Here is a 15,118-nt window from a genome sequence, read left to right on the forward strand (position 1 = left end):
TGAGGTCGCACCATTGCACTCTAGCCTGGGCGACAGAGTGACACTCCATCTCAAAAAAATAAATAAATAAAATAAAATAATATAATATACATGTACGAGTAGTTTTAAATCCTTAAAAATGGGCACATTTATTAATGGAAATTTTTCCTGGGAAATGATCTGAAAACCACAATATGTACAAAGACACTCTTTATTGTTTACACAATGAAACCCTTTCATAAACTGAATATTCTTATAGTGTGTACAGCCATTAAAATGCCTTAGTAGTTTGGAAAGGTGTCCACAGTATTTAATAATTAGACACTTAAAGCATGTGTCCAGTTTTTGTTAAAAAAAGACATACATGTGCTTACAAACATATCCCTTAAATTAAAATCCCAAAAATCAAAATTAAAATTAAAAATCAAAATTAAAATTAGTCACTACAGTGTAAAAAGATCAAAGCAACCATGGAGGAATATTTGAAAAATCTTACTCTTAAAATATTCTTGGCCAGGCGTAGTGGCTCACGCAGGTGGTCCCAGCACTTTGGGAGGCCAGCGGGGGTGGATCATGAGGTCAAGAGATTGAGACCATCCTGGCCAACATGATGAAACCCCGCTTCTACTACAAATACAAAAATTAGCCAGGCGTGGTGGCATGCGCCTGTAGTCGCAGCTGCTCAGGAGGCTGAGGAGGAAGATCTCTTGAACCCAGGAGTCGGAAGTTGCAGTGAGCCGAGATCTGAGATCATGCCACTACATTCCTGTCTCGCGACAGAGCCAGACTTCATCTCCTAAAATTTAAGAATTAAAAAAAAAAAAAATTCTTAATTATTTTTTCATTGAACACATTTGTCTTTTTTCTGTAACTTTCTTTGTATGTATACTGATTTATCTTATTTTGATTTTTTTAACCTCAAGAATTACTATACTGTTATTTTCTTGATGAAATAAAAATTTTCCACTTTCTTTGCTTTGATTAGAACCAAACTCAGTATATATGGTAATAATTGCGATTGCATGCTTTGCCAAATTTTATGACAAAACTTCACAAAACTCAATGAAATGTAATACCCACCATTCAGACAAATGTTTTAAAATCATACTTCCTGTAAATGTGCTGGTACTTGGGAATTGTGTCTTGGTACAGATATTTCTGAATCATAGAACATTAAATTTATAGTAGTGCCTTACATTTTGGTGTTTTCTCTATAACTTCAAACTAATGTATTTAGAGCATTTTGTTTGACTGAACTCTTTTACAATTACATCATAAATTTGGTGATGCTAAGTTTAGAAGGTTTCTTATTTTGTAAGTCTCAAAATAATTTTGAAGGTAGAATTATATTGAGTATTGGTCCACTTACAGTATAAATTTTTTTCATATATAAGGATCGAGATGCACAAAAGGTCCAGTGGATAGATCACTTTATAGAAGAACTTCGCACAAATGACAAGTGGGTAATTCCTGCTCTGAAACAAATAAGAGAAATTTGTAGTTTGTTCGGTGAAGCACCTCAAAATTTGAGGTAAGACTTTTTTAATAGAGAATTTTCTTATTTTTATCTGTATATTATGTTGGAAATGGTATATGAAAGCAAATTTTAAAGAAAACCACGGTGGGAACACAAGAAATTTCTAAGAGTTTGTTTACAACAAAATAAGGATCCTTGATCATATTCAACTTCTTTGTATTTTATGACACGAATAGGTAAGTGATATATCCAATACTAAATAGCAATTAAGTGTCATAGCCACATTACTGCCTTTCAGGTCTTAGTTCGGAATTGTCTCTGACTTCCAGCAGATGTATCAGATATTATGCCATGTGTTGTATTTATCTTACTCCTCATTTTACTCTATCCTTTCCACAGTTACCTCTGTCTTGGCTCGATATTCCTTGTAGTTACAAATAGTATTTTTTGTTATTTATTTAACTGATTTAGTCTAACATTTTTAACATTTGTAGGGGGGAAACACCTCTTTCTTGAGTTTTAAAGTCAAATTTTACAAATTAGACTACAAAGTGATTTAAATTATAAAACATGACAAGACTTTAAAGATTTTTTTACTCATAATTTATTTTAGCTAGATTTTCTTTAATTTTAAATGTTTGGTCTTATATGTTAAATTGTGATTATTTAAATAATTTATTTTATTTTATTGTAACATATTGAAAATCAATGAAATAAAAGGAAAAATAACACGGAGAAACCTGTGTTAGTTGAAGAATATTCACAGTGCAGTTAAGATTCCCCGTGGTGAACTGCAGGCTTATCTAACTAGCTGTAATCTTAGAAAGATTCTCTCATGGGTGCCACAGCTCATGCCTGTAATCTTAGCACTTTGGGAAGCTGAGGCAGGTGGATCACTTGAGGTCAGGGGTTCAAGACCAGCCTCACCAACATGGTGAAACCCCGTTCTCTACTAAAAATACAAGAAATTAGCTGGGCGTGGTGACAGGCGCTTATAATCCCAGCTACTTGAGAGGCTGAGGCAGGAGAATCTCTTGAACCCGGGAGGCTGAGGTTGCAGTGAGCTGAAATTGCGCCCTTGTACTCCAGCCTGGGCAACGTGAGCGAAACTCCGTCTCAAAGAAAAAAAAAGATTGTGTCATGGTGTAAGGACATTTGTCTTGTGTATCAGATGATGATTAATCAAGATGCTTTACAGCTTTAGATTGATATAATTATGCCCCAAAGAGAGTTTTTGTGTTGCTAGAAGCTTAAAATGCCATTTATATTTTGTGATTTTTTTTTTCAAGTTGAGAGATATTACAGGAAATTTGAGAGTTTCATGGGAATAAACACTGGAAAAAATATTTATGAAGGATACATTTTGATTGTTTATATATATAGTTTGTCTTTTATCAGACTTATCTATTTACTATAGATAGATGCAGTATATATGCTCTCTCAAGACTGGTGACCTCATTACCAGTAGATTAGTAATGATTGTGAGTTGATTGGTTTCGTCAATAATGACAAACAAGGAAGGAAAAGAGAACTAGGTATTTTTTGTGATATCCCCAGGTAAAATGGTGTGAACTCATTGTTCCAGAATGTACCTGGATGTCTGATATTCATCATGCAAAACGTGTGCTTTGATATTGATAGATACTTTTTATTTTTAAATAAGAATACTGAAATAGATATTTGGTTGGAGGCATGGGTTATATTTTTTACAGGGTTTGATATTTTGTTAAGGGGAGGATATTGACCACATTTTGTTAAGAATGTATAGCATTAAAAATTTTTAAAGTAGTAGCTAGAATTTAGCTTCTGTAAACTCTCTTAATTATAGCAATTTTCATTTGCCTTATTATACTGTTAAGTTCTTCTTATTTCAGTCAGACTCAGCGAAGTCCGCACATATTTTATCGCCATGATTTAATCAACCAGCTTCAACAAAATCATGCTTTAGTTACTTTGGTAGCAGAAAACCTTGCAACCTACATGAATAGCATCAGATTGTATGCTGGAGGTATGTATGATAAGCTAAAATTAACTATGGGGAATCAACTTTGTTTTGCTCTAAATGTTAATAACCTAAGAAATGACAATGTTTATTTTTGAATGAGAAAAAACAGAAGTGAATTGATACTTCATATTGCATTCACTTAAGGAATATGATCTACTTGGTATCCCAAATCTTAGGCAACCTAAACTCTAGGCCACCTTTCCCAGTGTCTTTATTAAATGCACGTCTACTTACTCATCCTTGTTGATTTCTTTTCTTTCATACCTGGGAGCTCTGCCTGTTAGTACCTGTGGTAGGTTATAATTACCTTGGGTTTCTTTGGTGTATACTCAAGTCATTAAGCTTTTGCTCTTTTTTTGAGGGGAACGGAGTCTCACTCTGTGGCCCAGGTCAAAGTGCAGTGGTACAGACTCAGTTCATTGCAACATCTTCTTCTCTGGCCCAAGTGGTCCTCCCACCTCAGTCTCCTGAGTTGCTAGGACCACAGGCACCCACCACTATGCCCTGCTGTTTCGTATTTTTAGCAGAGACAAGGTTTCACCATGTTGACCAGGCTGATCTTGAACTCCTGGGCTCAAGTGTTCCTCCTGCCTTGGCCTCCCAGAGTGCTGGGATTACAGGCTGAGCCACCATGCCCAGCTTACTTTGTTGTTAGTTTTGCCTGATTCTGTTATTACATATATTATAGTTCTTAATAATTCTGAAAATTGTTATCCATTGTGTAAAAAGCTTATTAGAAATTTACTGGATTTGTGATCACTAGATGTCATTGGTTCTTAGACTATAAAATATTTTAAAACTGTTTCTTGTATTATACTTCTCAACAGTCTTTTAGTATATGCTACGTGGAGATCAATCTTGGCATGTTGAAGGTTAATTCAAATGTTATTTGTACCCTAACAGTTTTAATACATTTTGTGTGCTGGAGCACACAGTAGTCTTTCTACACGTATAGATGTATGCCCCTTTCCCCAAAAGTTCATAAAACCTCTGCGTCCCAAATCAACCACTTCGCAGGCCTAATTTTTATGATGATAGAGGAGAAAAACTTTTAATGTCCAATGTTGAAGCAAAGATTTACCATAATGTTGAACTAAAATTGCTGCTTAATTGATACGCTACGTTAGTATCTGTGGAATTCAATCATATATGTTGAAAATGTGGATATTTGTATTATTATCTGTTTGAAAAGCATAGTAGAGTCTTGGTTTGGTTGAGTTTGTAAAAGTCCTCAAGTTTTTGCTTAATGCTTCCTTTTAAAGTCAGAAAATAATAGAAAACTTAAGTAACTTCCAGTTACCTCTAATTATTTCATTGGCTTCTGTTCCTCTCACATTTTACCCACTCTTTTTACCCTTGTTGTAGAACTATAAAAGCAATCTGAGCATCAGGTGCTACATGCATTTCAGTCCTGCCATTCAGGTTCAGAAGCTGGAAGGCAAAAATGGTAGGACAGGCAAGCCCATATAGGCACATAGCCAACCTTGCTGGCCCCTTTCTTTATCAAGAGCAGCTAAAACCAGTGAAAGCAACATAAAATTTTCATATTGTTCTCTTAAATTCTGTATCACCTCAAGCCTTGTATCTTCTTGAAGGTACAAAGGCCCTTCCAGATGCCAATGAAGACCCTCCCCAAAAGTGATCGCAACTAGATACTTAACTCCAATGATAATTTTGTTCATTTTGGGTGGTTTTATCTGTAATTGTAATGTTATTGTCAATAATTGAAGACCTAATTTCGAATTCAGTCGAGGAAAGGCATAGGTGCATTCCAGCCTCACTAGAGTGCTCTGTTTATTTGTTCAAATTCTAGTTGAGTTCCTGACTGATGTCTCATGATCATGAGTCAAGAAATGAAGAAATTCCACATTCTCATGTTCATATTATTTGTTTATAAAATTGAAGTTTGAATGTAGGCTTTATAGTTAAACTGCTATAAAGTTTATATAGTTAAATACACAATTAGATTTATATAGTTTATATAGTTGAACCTACCTCCAACTGGGTGACTTGCAAAGCACTTAAGTCTTCTGTGATTAAGATTTACCAAATTTGTAAAACAAGAATAACAGTAGTATATACCTACTTTATAAATGAGTTAATACTTTCTAGAACATAGTATTTGCCAGAATGTTACTTGTATACAGCACATACTTGAACACTTTCTGTAATTATGTAGTCCCCTGAATTCATTGATTATGTTTTCCAGAACTAATCATTTACCTTTAATATTTTCCATTTCTGAGTAATGTTGCTCATTCTGAGTAATATTGCTGAATAATGTCACTTTGTTCTTAAATATAGGGACAAAATTTCTCCCACTAAAACTTTTATATGATTAGGATTATATAAACCAATACCAACAAAAACTATGGTGATTGCATCTTAGAAATTTCTTCAAGCATAGCATATAATATGCAAATAGATTTGAAGTTCTTACAGTTCACTAATGTTTCCTTAGTTTCTGATAATCATTTCATTAGTCTGTATTCTGACTATATACGATACTACTAGTTGTTTATTTTTGTGAAAACATTTCCCCAGTGGCGTGGTCAGCTAATTTCATGTTATTTTAGACAACAGACAACAAAGTAACATTAAAATTTTACTTATGGCAAAAATGAGGGCCCTTGTCTCACTACTTGAATTTAGCCAGGAATACTTCCTGAATCAGATTTTTAAAAAACCTTTATGTGCGTCAACAATCAACCACTTTGTCTATCTCATTGAAAGGACAGTATTTGTAATGATTTACTTACGAGAGTTTTATATGTCATTTTTCCTGATTTCTGAATAAAATTTGTAGGATTTACACTAATTACAGGGCACATTACTGTTCAAGAAAATGTGTTTTTCTAAGAATTGTCATTTTATACCTCTTCTGTTGTTTCTGCTTTCATTATGACGATTGTTTTGGGGACCAGTTGCGGCAGGAAACAAGTCTCTTCAGAAGTGTCACTCAGCAACAATGTCAGTGCTTAATGCAGAATCTGGCTTTGATTCAGTCACTAATTCTACCTCATTTTCTTTGTTTTTTTGTTTTTTGTTTTTTGAGACAGGGTCCTACTGTCTCACCCAGGCTGCAGTGCAACAGTATGATCTCTGCTCACTACAGCTTCTGCCTCCCAGGTTCAAGTGATTCTCCTGTCTCAGCCTCCCAAGTAGCTGAGATTAAAGTCATGAGCCACCATGCCTGGCTAATTTTTGTATTTTTATTAGAGACAAAGTTTCATCCTGTTGGCAAGGCTGGTCTTGAACTCCTGGCCTCAAGTAATCTGCCTGCCTTGGCCTCCCAAAGTGCTGGGATTACAGATGTGAGCTACTGTGCCAGTCCTTACCTCATTTTCACATGCCAGCTATGAAGTACTATTAAATCTTCAGTGTGGGTTCTTCTGATCTAAAAAATATTTTGAACTAAAGTGATTAATTTCATGAAGTTTATATCTCTTTGACAATGTAGGCTTTGTAGTGGAAAGTACAGGAGGAACTTTAAACATCCCACTGTGCCAGAAATTGTAAGACGTTTTTAGAAAATCATATTGACATATCAAAAAGACATAGGATTTGCCTCTCAGCAGTCAAATCTGTGACAATTTGGGCATCAAAATTATTATACTTACAACATAACTGCTTTACGTATGAGTCCTTTATGTTGATAAAAATAAATGGAGAACAATGCCAACTGAAAACATAGGGAAAAAACAACAGATGATAAAAGAAATAGCTGAAAGTCTAGTAAGAAACAGATTACTGACGTAGTGTCAAAGTATCCTCCCAGAAGTTTTTACGAAGAGAAAAATACTAACTTTTCAGTGGAGAAATGTGGCAGAAACACCTTAATTAAGTGGGCTAAGTTAAAACGTAGTTAATAAAGGATACACTGGCATGGCTTCTGATAGTAGGTGAAATGAACATAACGATATTTTTGGGATATTTTGTTCAAATCATGCAAAACTTGAATCTATAGAAAATACAGAATGCAAGTGGAGTGGCATAAGTGGCTTTATTCTTTAAAATGGTCAAGATAAACACAGAAAAGATAAAAGGAAACTTTAGGTAAAAGAAAGCTACTTGTAGTATATGAGCCAGAGTTTTATTCTAGACTTGCAGAAAAGAAAGCATAAAGTGATGACGTTATTGGTACACTTCATTAAGTTTCTAAATACACCATGGATCTGATAGCAGTCTTGTGGCAGTCTTATAACCTGGTAAATATACTGTGGTTATGAAAGATGTGGTTGATCCTTGAACAACACAGGGTTAAGGGCCAACCTACAAAGTCAGACACCCCACGAAGTCAGAAAATCCATGTGTAACTTTTGACTCCCTCAGAATTTAATTACTAATAGCATACGTTGACTGGAAAGTATTAATGATACCCAAAACAGCTGATTAACACATATTTTGTATATTTATGCATATTATATACTATATTACAATTAAGTAAGCTAGAAAAAAGAGATGTCACTGAGAATATTGTAAGAAAGAAGATACCTCTACTGTTCATTAAGTGGTAGTGCATCACCCTGAAGGCCTTCATCCTGGTTGTCTTCACATTGAGCAGGCTGAAGACAAGGAGGAAGAGGAAGGGTTGGTCTTGATGTCTCAGGGGTGTCAGTTGAGGAAGAAATGGAATGCAAGGCAAGAAATGCTGGCACACTCTGTGTAACTTTAGGGAGATATTATTTCTGTCTGATGTTTTTGCTTTATCATGTCTCAAAAAATGTTTCTATACAGAAGCGTTCCCCAACCCCTAGGCCAAGGACCATGATTGGTCCCTGGCCTGTTAGGAACCGGGCCACACAGCAGGAGGTGAACGGCAGGTGAGGGAGCATTAGCTCCTGAGTCTTGCTTACTGTCAGATCAGTGGTAGCGTTAGATTCTGATAGGAGCAGGAACCCTATTGTAAACTGCCCACGCGAGCTATCTAGGTTGAGTGCGCATTGCACCTGATGCCTGATGATCTCATGTGGAACAGTTTCATCCAAAAACCATCCCCACCCCGTCTGTGAAAAAATTTCTTCCAAGAAACTTGTCCCTGGTGCCAAAAAGGTTGGGAACTGCTGCGGTATAGTACCAATCCATCCGGCACCATTTGCTGTAGTTTCAGTACCTGTATTATGGAAGTCCATGTCATAAAAGAAGGCAAAAGCAGCCTTTAGTAATCAGAATCCTCTGCCAGCTTGTTTAATGTCAGTTTGTTGTCTGTCAGTGCTTCTACTACTTCCTTGTTGTCTGCCACTGGTTCAGAGGCATTCATTTCCACTAAGTTGTCCTTTGTTAATTTCTCTGGTGTAGTGTCTATTAGCTCTTGAGTTTGTCCAAGATTCATATCATGAAACCATTAACCCATCCGGTTTTTGATGTTTGCATGATCCCTTTCATGATTACCTTAATGAGGTCTGTTGTAAATACCCTGAAGTCATGCACAACATCTGGACATAGTTTTGAATATGTTTCCAGCCTGATGGCTTTCATCACCTTTTCTGTTACAATGATGGCATCTTCAGTGGTGTAATCCTTCCACATTTTCATGATCTTCTCTCTGTTAGGGTTCTTTTACACAGTATTGACAGTCCTTTCTAGAGAGTACCATGTGTAATGAGCCTTGAAGTTCCTTATGACTTGCTGATCTAGAGGCTGAATTAGAGACGTGTTTGGGGGCAAGCAGACCACCTTGATGCATTTGGCCAGAGGCATTGTCTAATTTCAAAAGAACATTAAATGGCAACCCATTACTGGCAAGGTACTTCCTGACTTCAGGGACAAAGCTTTGATGGAACCAACCCAGAGAAAGGGTTCTTCTAGTTGCCAAGCCTTCTTGTTGTGCAGCCACAAGACTGGCAGCTGGTGTTTATCTTTTCCTTTCAAGGTGGAGGATTAACACTTCACAGGAAAAGAGCCATCCTGATCATTAGCCTGACTGCATTTACGGTTAGCGTGCTCTTTCCTACCTTAAATCTTAGTAGTTGCCTGTTTCTTACTAACAAATGTCCTCTGTGCCATTTTTTTTTCTTCCAGAATAGGGCACTTTCATCTGCATTAAAAGCCTGTTGAGGCAAATATCTTTTCTCAATAATTTTACGAATGTCATCTGGGAACTCAACTGCTGCCTGTTGGTTGGCAAAAGCTGCTTATCCTGTTATCTTGATATTTTTAAAGACAAACCGCTTTCTGAAATTATCACATCATCCTAAGCTGGCAATTCTCATTTCAAATCCTTCACCTTCCTTTTTGCTGGGTCTGACCCGCAGACTCTGGCCAAGCGACAGATGAGAAAATGTACGCAGACACAGGTTTTTTTGCCTAGGCACATGACTAGGGGCCTGAGCCACTCACAGACACCCAGGAGGGTGCTGTAAAGAGTCACAGCAGTTGCAGCCCTGAGAAGTGGGCATTTATTTAATACAGATTTAATGACAAAGGCTTTGAGTCAACACAACTTGTGGGTAGTTACCCGGAGAGAGCAGTCCTGCACACGGATGATTGAAGGCCAGGTTCCAAGGCCTAAGTAAACTTAACTTACCTAGATCAATTCCTTTACGTTTCTTTGTTTTCTACCTTTTGCTCTCAGGCTCTGGATAAGAGAATTTGGCTGCCTTCAGCCAAATTATCTTTCAAACCTTTTGCAAAACCTCCCAGCCTTCCAAAAAGGTTTGCATCTTTTCCTATAATTTCTTCTTATAATTTCTCCCACTACCCTGACCGAACTCCTACACCTTTTGCTTTAAGTTGTCATGTGACTTTGATTTTTCCCATTATATTAGTCTATAAGTGTGCCTTTTTTATAGCAGTCGCTCCAAAAAACTTGCATTGTCAATACAAAATTGAAGATATTTCACTAAAATGCAAAGTTTGTTCCTATTGGCATAGATGCAATGACAGCTTCATGAATAGAGTGTGTGTGTGTGTGTTGTGTGTTTACAATGGTCTTTATGCTGAAGTCATTTATTGTGAAATGGTGGGCAGTCATGGTTGCAGACCTCAGTCTGCAGTGCATATCAAACAATTCAGCTTTTTCTTGTGATGTCATGATTTTCACTATTTTTGGGGGAGCACATCATTTGGGTCCTCTGGTGTCATTCAGTGTTTCCATTATTGCGCTAAACACAAAAAATACATGAAAACTACAAGAGATTTTTTTTTTTTTTGAGACAGAGTCTCACTCTGTCGCTTAGGCTGGAGTGCAGTGGCACAATCTCAGCTCACTGCAACCTCTACCATCTGGGTTCAAGTGATTCTCCTGCGTCAGCCGTCTGAGTATGGATCTGGGATTACAGGCATACTGCACCATGGCCAGCTAATTTTTGTATTTTTAGTACAGACAGGGTTTCACCATGTTGGTCAGGCTGGTCTCAAACTCCTGACCTCATGACCTTCCCTTGTCGGCCTCCCAAAGTGCTGGGATTATGGGATTACAGGTGTGAGCCACCATGCCCAGCCAAGAGATTACTTTTTACTGTGATACATAATTTACTGAAGAGACTAACTGCTCACTCAGGAGTTTAGAATCACACAGCATTTAGAATCACACAGCATTTTAAATATACTCGGCAACACTGGAGCTCACTGAAATAAACATATTTTGAGTATTCATGACATTTCATTTTTTCTAAAAATTTTTTTTTTTTGAGACTGAGTCTCACTGTCGCCCAGGCTGGAGTGCAGTGGCACCATGCTCACTGCAACCTTCGTCTCCTGGGTTCAAGCAGTTCTCCTGCCTCAGCCTCCCGAGTAGCTGGGATTAGGCGCCCACCACCATGCCCAGCTAATTTTTATATTTTTAATAGACATGGGGTTTCACTATGTTGACCAGGGTTGTCTCGAACTCCTAACCTCAGGTGATCTGCCTGCCTTGGCCTCGCAAAGCGCTGGGATTACAGGCATTGAGCCACCATACCTGGCCTTTTCTAATTTTTTTTTTTTTCAGTATTTCTAAGCTATGTTGTTCATCTGTTTTCTCTAATTGTCACAAATTTTCTAAAAATGTTCTAATACTCATCATTTATTTAAAAAGATCCATATATATTAATGAGTAGACCAGTGCAGTTCGAACCCATGTTGTTCAGGGGTCAACTGTACTTGTTACTGGGAAATAAACACAACTTTAAGGAATAAAATTAGATGATGTGTCCAGCTTACCTTCAAATAGTTCATTAAAATGACATATACATATAAACAGAGATACCTGTAAAAACAAATAGGCAACATCTAAACAGTTGATATATCTGGATAAACAGTAGTTCATTCTATTATTTTTGCACCTTGTCTGTAAATTTGAAATTACATTAAAATGTAAAGTCATACACATAAACCACCCCCATGCCACACACTCCCCCTCAAGAAAAAAAAAAATAGCTTTTAGTTCAAAGGCTGTAGGGGATGAAAAAGTACCTCAAGTGCCAGTCTGATGTTTAAACAGATGAAATCAATATCAGTGGTCGGAAAAACAAGAAAACATATATGCAACTGAAAGTCTTTTTATATTATTGTCTCAGATTTTTAAAGAAAACTTGGGGGTCTGAGATTTGGTGCAATCTATCGGTCTCATGGAAGTAAGCTGTACGTTTCTACAACTGTTGGTAGGTGTTCCTGTATATAGAAGTAAAAAGCCACGAGTCAAAATATATGAGATTTCTTTCTTCACTAGATAGTGCACATTCTAAACATTCTATTACATCTTTATTGCAAGTCAAGATTTTGCTTCTAATTGAAGTTTCACAGAAAGAACAAATCTTGCCATTTTGAGGATTTGGGAGCTTTTACCAATTCAAATAGGAACTAACACAATTAACGTTTTTTTGGCACCAAGTGTGAACGTTACAAGGTCCAAAAGATGTATACCTGAGAAATACCTGTGTCTGTTGCAGAAGAAAAACAACATATTTCTCCCATACTGTGTTTAAAAGTTTTGGGATAAAGGTCTTTCATTCCTGACAACACTTGGTATTGGCATGTATTTCAGCTGTCTTCTGTTTAATCTCACAAACTGAGTCGTTTTCAGGCATATGGTTTTTACCATATTCTTCAAATGCTTTTGTTACTTTTATTTTGCTAGGTATTGAGATAAGCCACCTTAGGGTATTTTTCTTTAAAACCATGGCTTTTGTGTTGGAGTAAATTCGTATTTTAGTTGAGTGTTACCTTTTGAATAAGTGTGTGTGTGTGTGTGTCTGTGTGTGTGTGTGTTTGAGATGGAATCTTGCTCTGTCACCTAGGCTGGAGTGCAGTGGAGCGATCTCGGCTCACTGCAACCTCTGCCTCCCACATTCAAGTCATTTCCCTGCCTCAGCCTCCTGAGTAGCTGGGACTACAGGCGTGTGCCACCACACCTGGCTAATTTTATGTATTTTAGTAGAGACCATGTTGGCCAGGATGGTCTCGATCTTCTGACCTTGTGATCCTCCTGCCTCGGCCTAGCAAAGTGCTAGGATTACAGGTGTGAGCCACCGTGCCCAGCCAGGACAGTAGCTTTGAACTTAATCTTTGCTGTTTAAAATGTATTTACAGGCCAGGCATGGTGTCTCAAGCCTGTAATCCCAGCACTTTGGGAGGCCAAGGCAGGGAGATCATGAGGTCAAGAGATCAAGACCATCCTGGCCAACATGATGAAACCCCATGTTTACTAAAAATACAAAAATTATCTGGTCATGGTGGTGTGCGCCTGTAGCCCCAGCTACTTGAGAGGCTGAGGCAGGAGAATTACTTGAAACAGGGAGACATAGGTTGCAGTGAGCCAAGATCGTGCCACTGCACTCCAGCCTGGCAACAGAGCGAGACTCTCTCTCAAAAAAAAAAAAAAATTCTTTACAAACACTGAGATTTTCACCCAGTAGATGATGTTAATAAAGTAAATAAAAAGCATTTACCAATTTTATATTAAAAAAATAAAGATTTCTGACATAGGCTAGGCCTAGTTTCCAGCACAAGTATTTATAATCATAATGACAAGGTAGATTTTTCAGAGTATCTGAGACTTTGAGCCAGTTCATACCCTGGTGACTGAGATACTCATATGATAACTTTATAAAATACAACAGCATTTTCTCTCATCTTAATTTTTTTGAGTGAATAAAGAAGTGATATTTTTAATGTTGAAATACTTTGCATACAAAGAAGGAAGGCAATACTTTGCCTACAAAGAAGGAAGGAAAATGGAAACATGATGGTAAAAAAATCATAGGCTGTACTCACAAATTGCGCCAGTGTGTGTGATGAATGAAGGGGGAATTAGACTAAAAAAAATATTTTTGATAACGTGTTCAGCAGGTTGTATTTTTCTTTTGACTGTGTTAAAAGTGACTATTTTTGTGGGAGTGAAGGGTTTAAATGAACATACCATAATTACAAGTTACCTGTTAATGAGAATGATTATTAACTTAATAATTTCTTTTTACCTAAGTCAATAATGTTGTGGATATACATGTGTATAATGCATAATTTTGGTTTATTTGCAGATCATGAAGACTATGATCCACAAACAGTGAGGCTTGGAAGTCGGTACAGTCATGTTCAAGAAGTTCAAGAACGACTAAACTTCCTTAGGTTTGTTTTAAACAATCGGTGCTATTCTTTTAAGGCACTGCAGTGATAAGGAGTGCAGGGTTATTCTGTATTTATTTTTTCTTTTTGAGACAGGATCTCATTCTGTCATTCAGGCTCAAGTGCAGTGGGGCAATCTAGGCTCACTGAAGCCTCAACCTCTCCAGGCTCTGGTGATCTTCCCACCTCAGCCTCCCAAGTGGCTTGTGAATATTTTAACAATGATAGAGACAAAAGCAACCTCTAACTATGTATAGTAACATTACTTTAGATGGGACAAGGAAAACTGTCTGTCCTTTAAGCCAAACCTATATTCCAAACTGAATTTACTCAGTAATACATAGCTTTTAATGATGTGTATTTTTTTATGTATGTATAGCTTGAATATTGAGAGATCTCTTAGAAATGCAGTTTACCATACCATTGCAAGAAAAGTATTTGAATAAGTATACTAAGAAAAGTTGCCAGAACTATTTATCATGTTTTATAAAATGTACTGAATTCATTATTTTTCTGTATTAATTCTGGGATTAGTTTTCTTTTTACAGAGCATGTAATTCTGTTTGCTGATGAATCAGATAATTTATGGGACAATATTTATTTGACATAAAGTCTTTTTTTTTTTATTCAGTCAGTTCATAACTATTGAGGATTTTATGGTCTGCCAGATTGATCACATCTTTATTATAGGATTTCAGTTTGCAAAATATTCCAGCGTCAGGTTTTCTGACACTTGTACCTTTTTTTTTAACCGCATAGAAAAACAATCTGCCTCTTAATATTGAGTATCTCTTCCAAAGGGAGCCATTGTTTTTGGTAAAGGTGTTCCTTAGGTTTATTGGATTGGAAAAATTAGTTAGAATTTATTCATTCTATTGTAAAGTTTAGAATCAGATGACCTTCCAGAGTTCATATTACAGTACTACAGTTAATCAAAGGGGAAAGCTATAAGAGCTAATGCCAGCTGTGTGTATTTGGCCTTGTGCTAATCACTTTAGTCATCATGACAACCTTGTGAGGCAGGTGTTAACTCCTCACTGGGATTCCATTTGGGGAAAACAAAGTGCTTTGAAATCACACAGCTGGTATATGATAGAGAGAGGATTACCCATATA

At 36.8% G+C, this 15,118-nt stretch overlaps 1 protein-coding gene across 5 annotated transcripts in view; it reads left to right on the top strand.

Annotated features, from left to right (window-relative positions):
- The window catches only part of USP9Y (ubiquitin specific peptidase 9 Y-linked), a 199,623-nt gene that overhangs the window by 96,111 nt on the left and 88,394 nt on the right, over positions 1-15,118 (top strand). For all 5 annotated transcript variants that reach the window (XM_063660974.1, XM_063660973.1, XM_063660976.1 and 2 more), the window contains 3 exons: positions 1,374-1,510; positions 3,331-3,464; positions 13,919-14,006. In XM_063660974.1, coding sequence (XP_063517044.1) covers positions 1,374-1,510; positions 3,331-3,464; positions 13,919-14,006 — 359 coding nt within the window. The remainder of the gene's footprint in view (positions 1-1,373; positions 1,511-3,330; positions 3,465-13,918; positions 14,007-15,118) is intronic.

This window comes from Pongo pygmaeus, chromosome Y (assembly GCF_028885625.2).
Source record: "Pongo pygmaeus isolate AG05252 chromosome Y, NHGRI_mPonPyg2-v2.0_pri, whole genome shotgun sequence".
Lineage (NCBI taxonomy): Eukaryota > Metazoa > Chordata > Mammalia > Primates > Hominidae > Pongo > Pongo pygmaeus.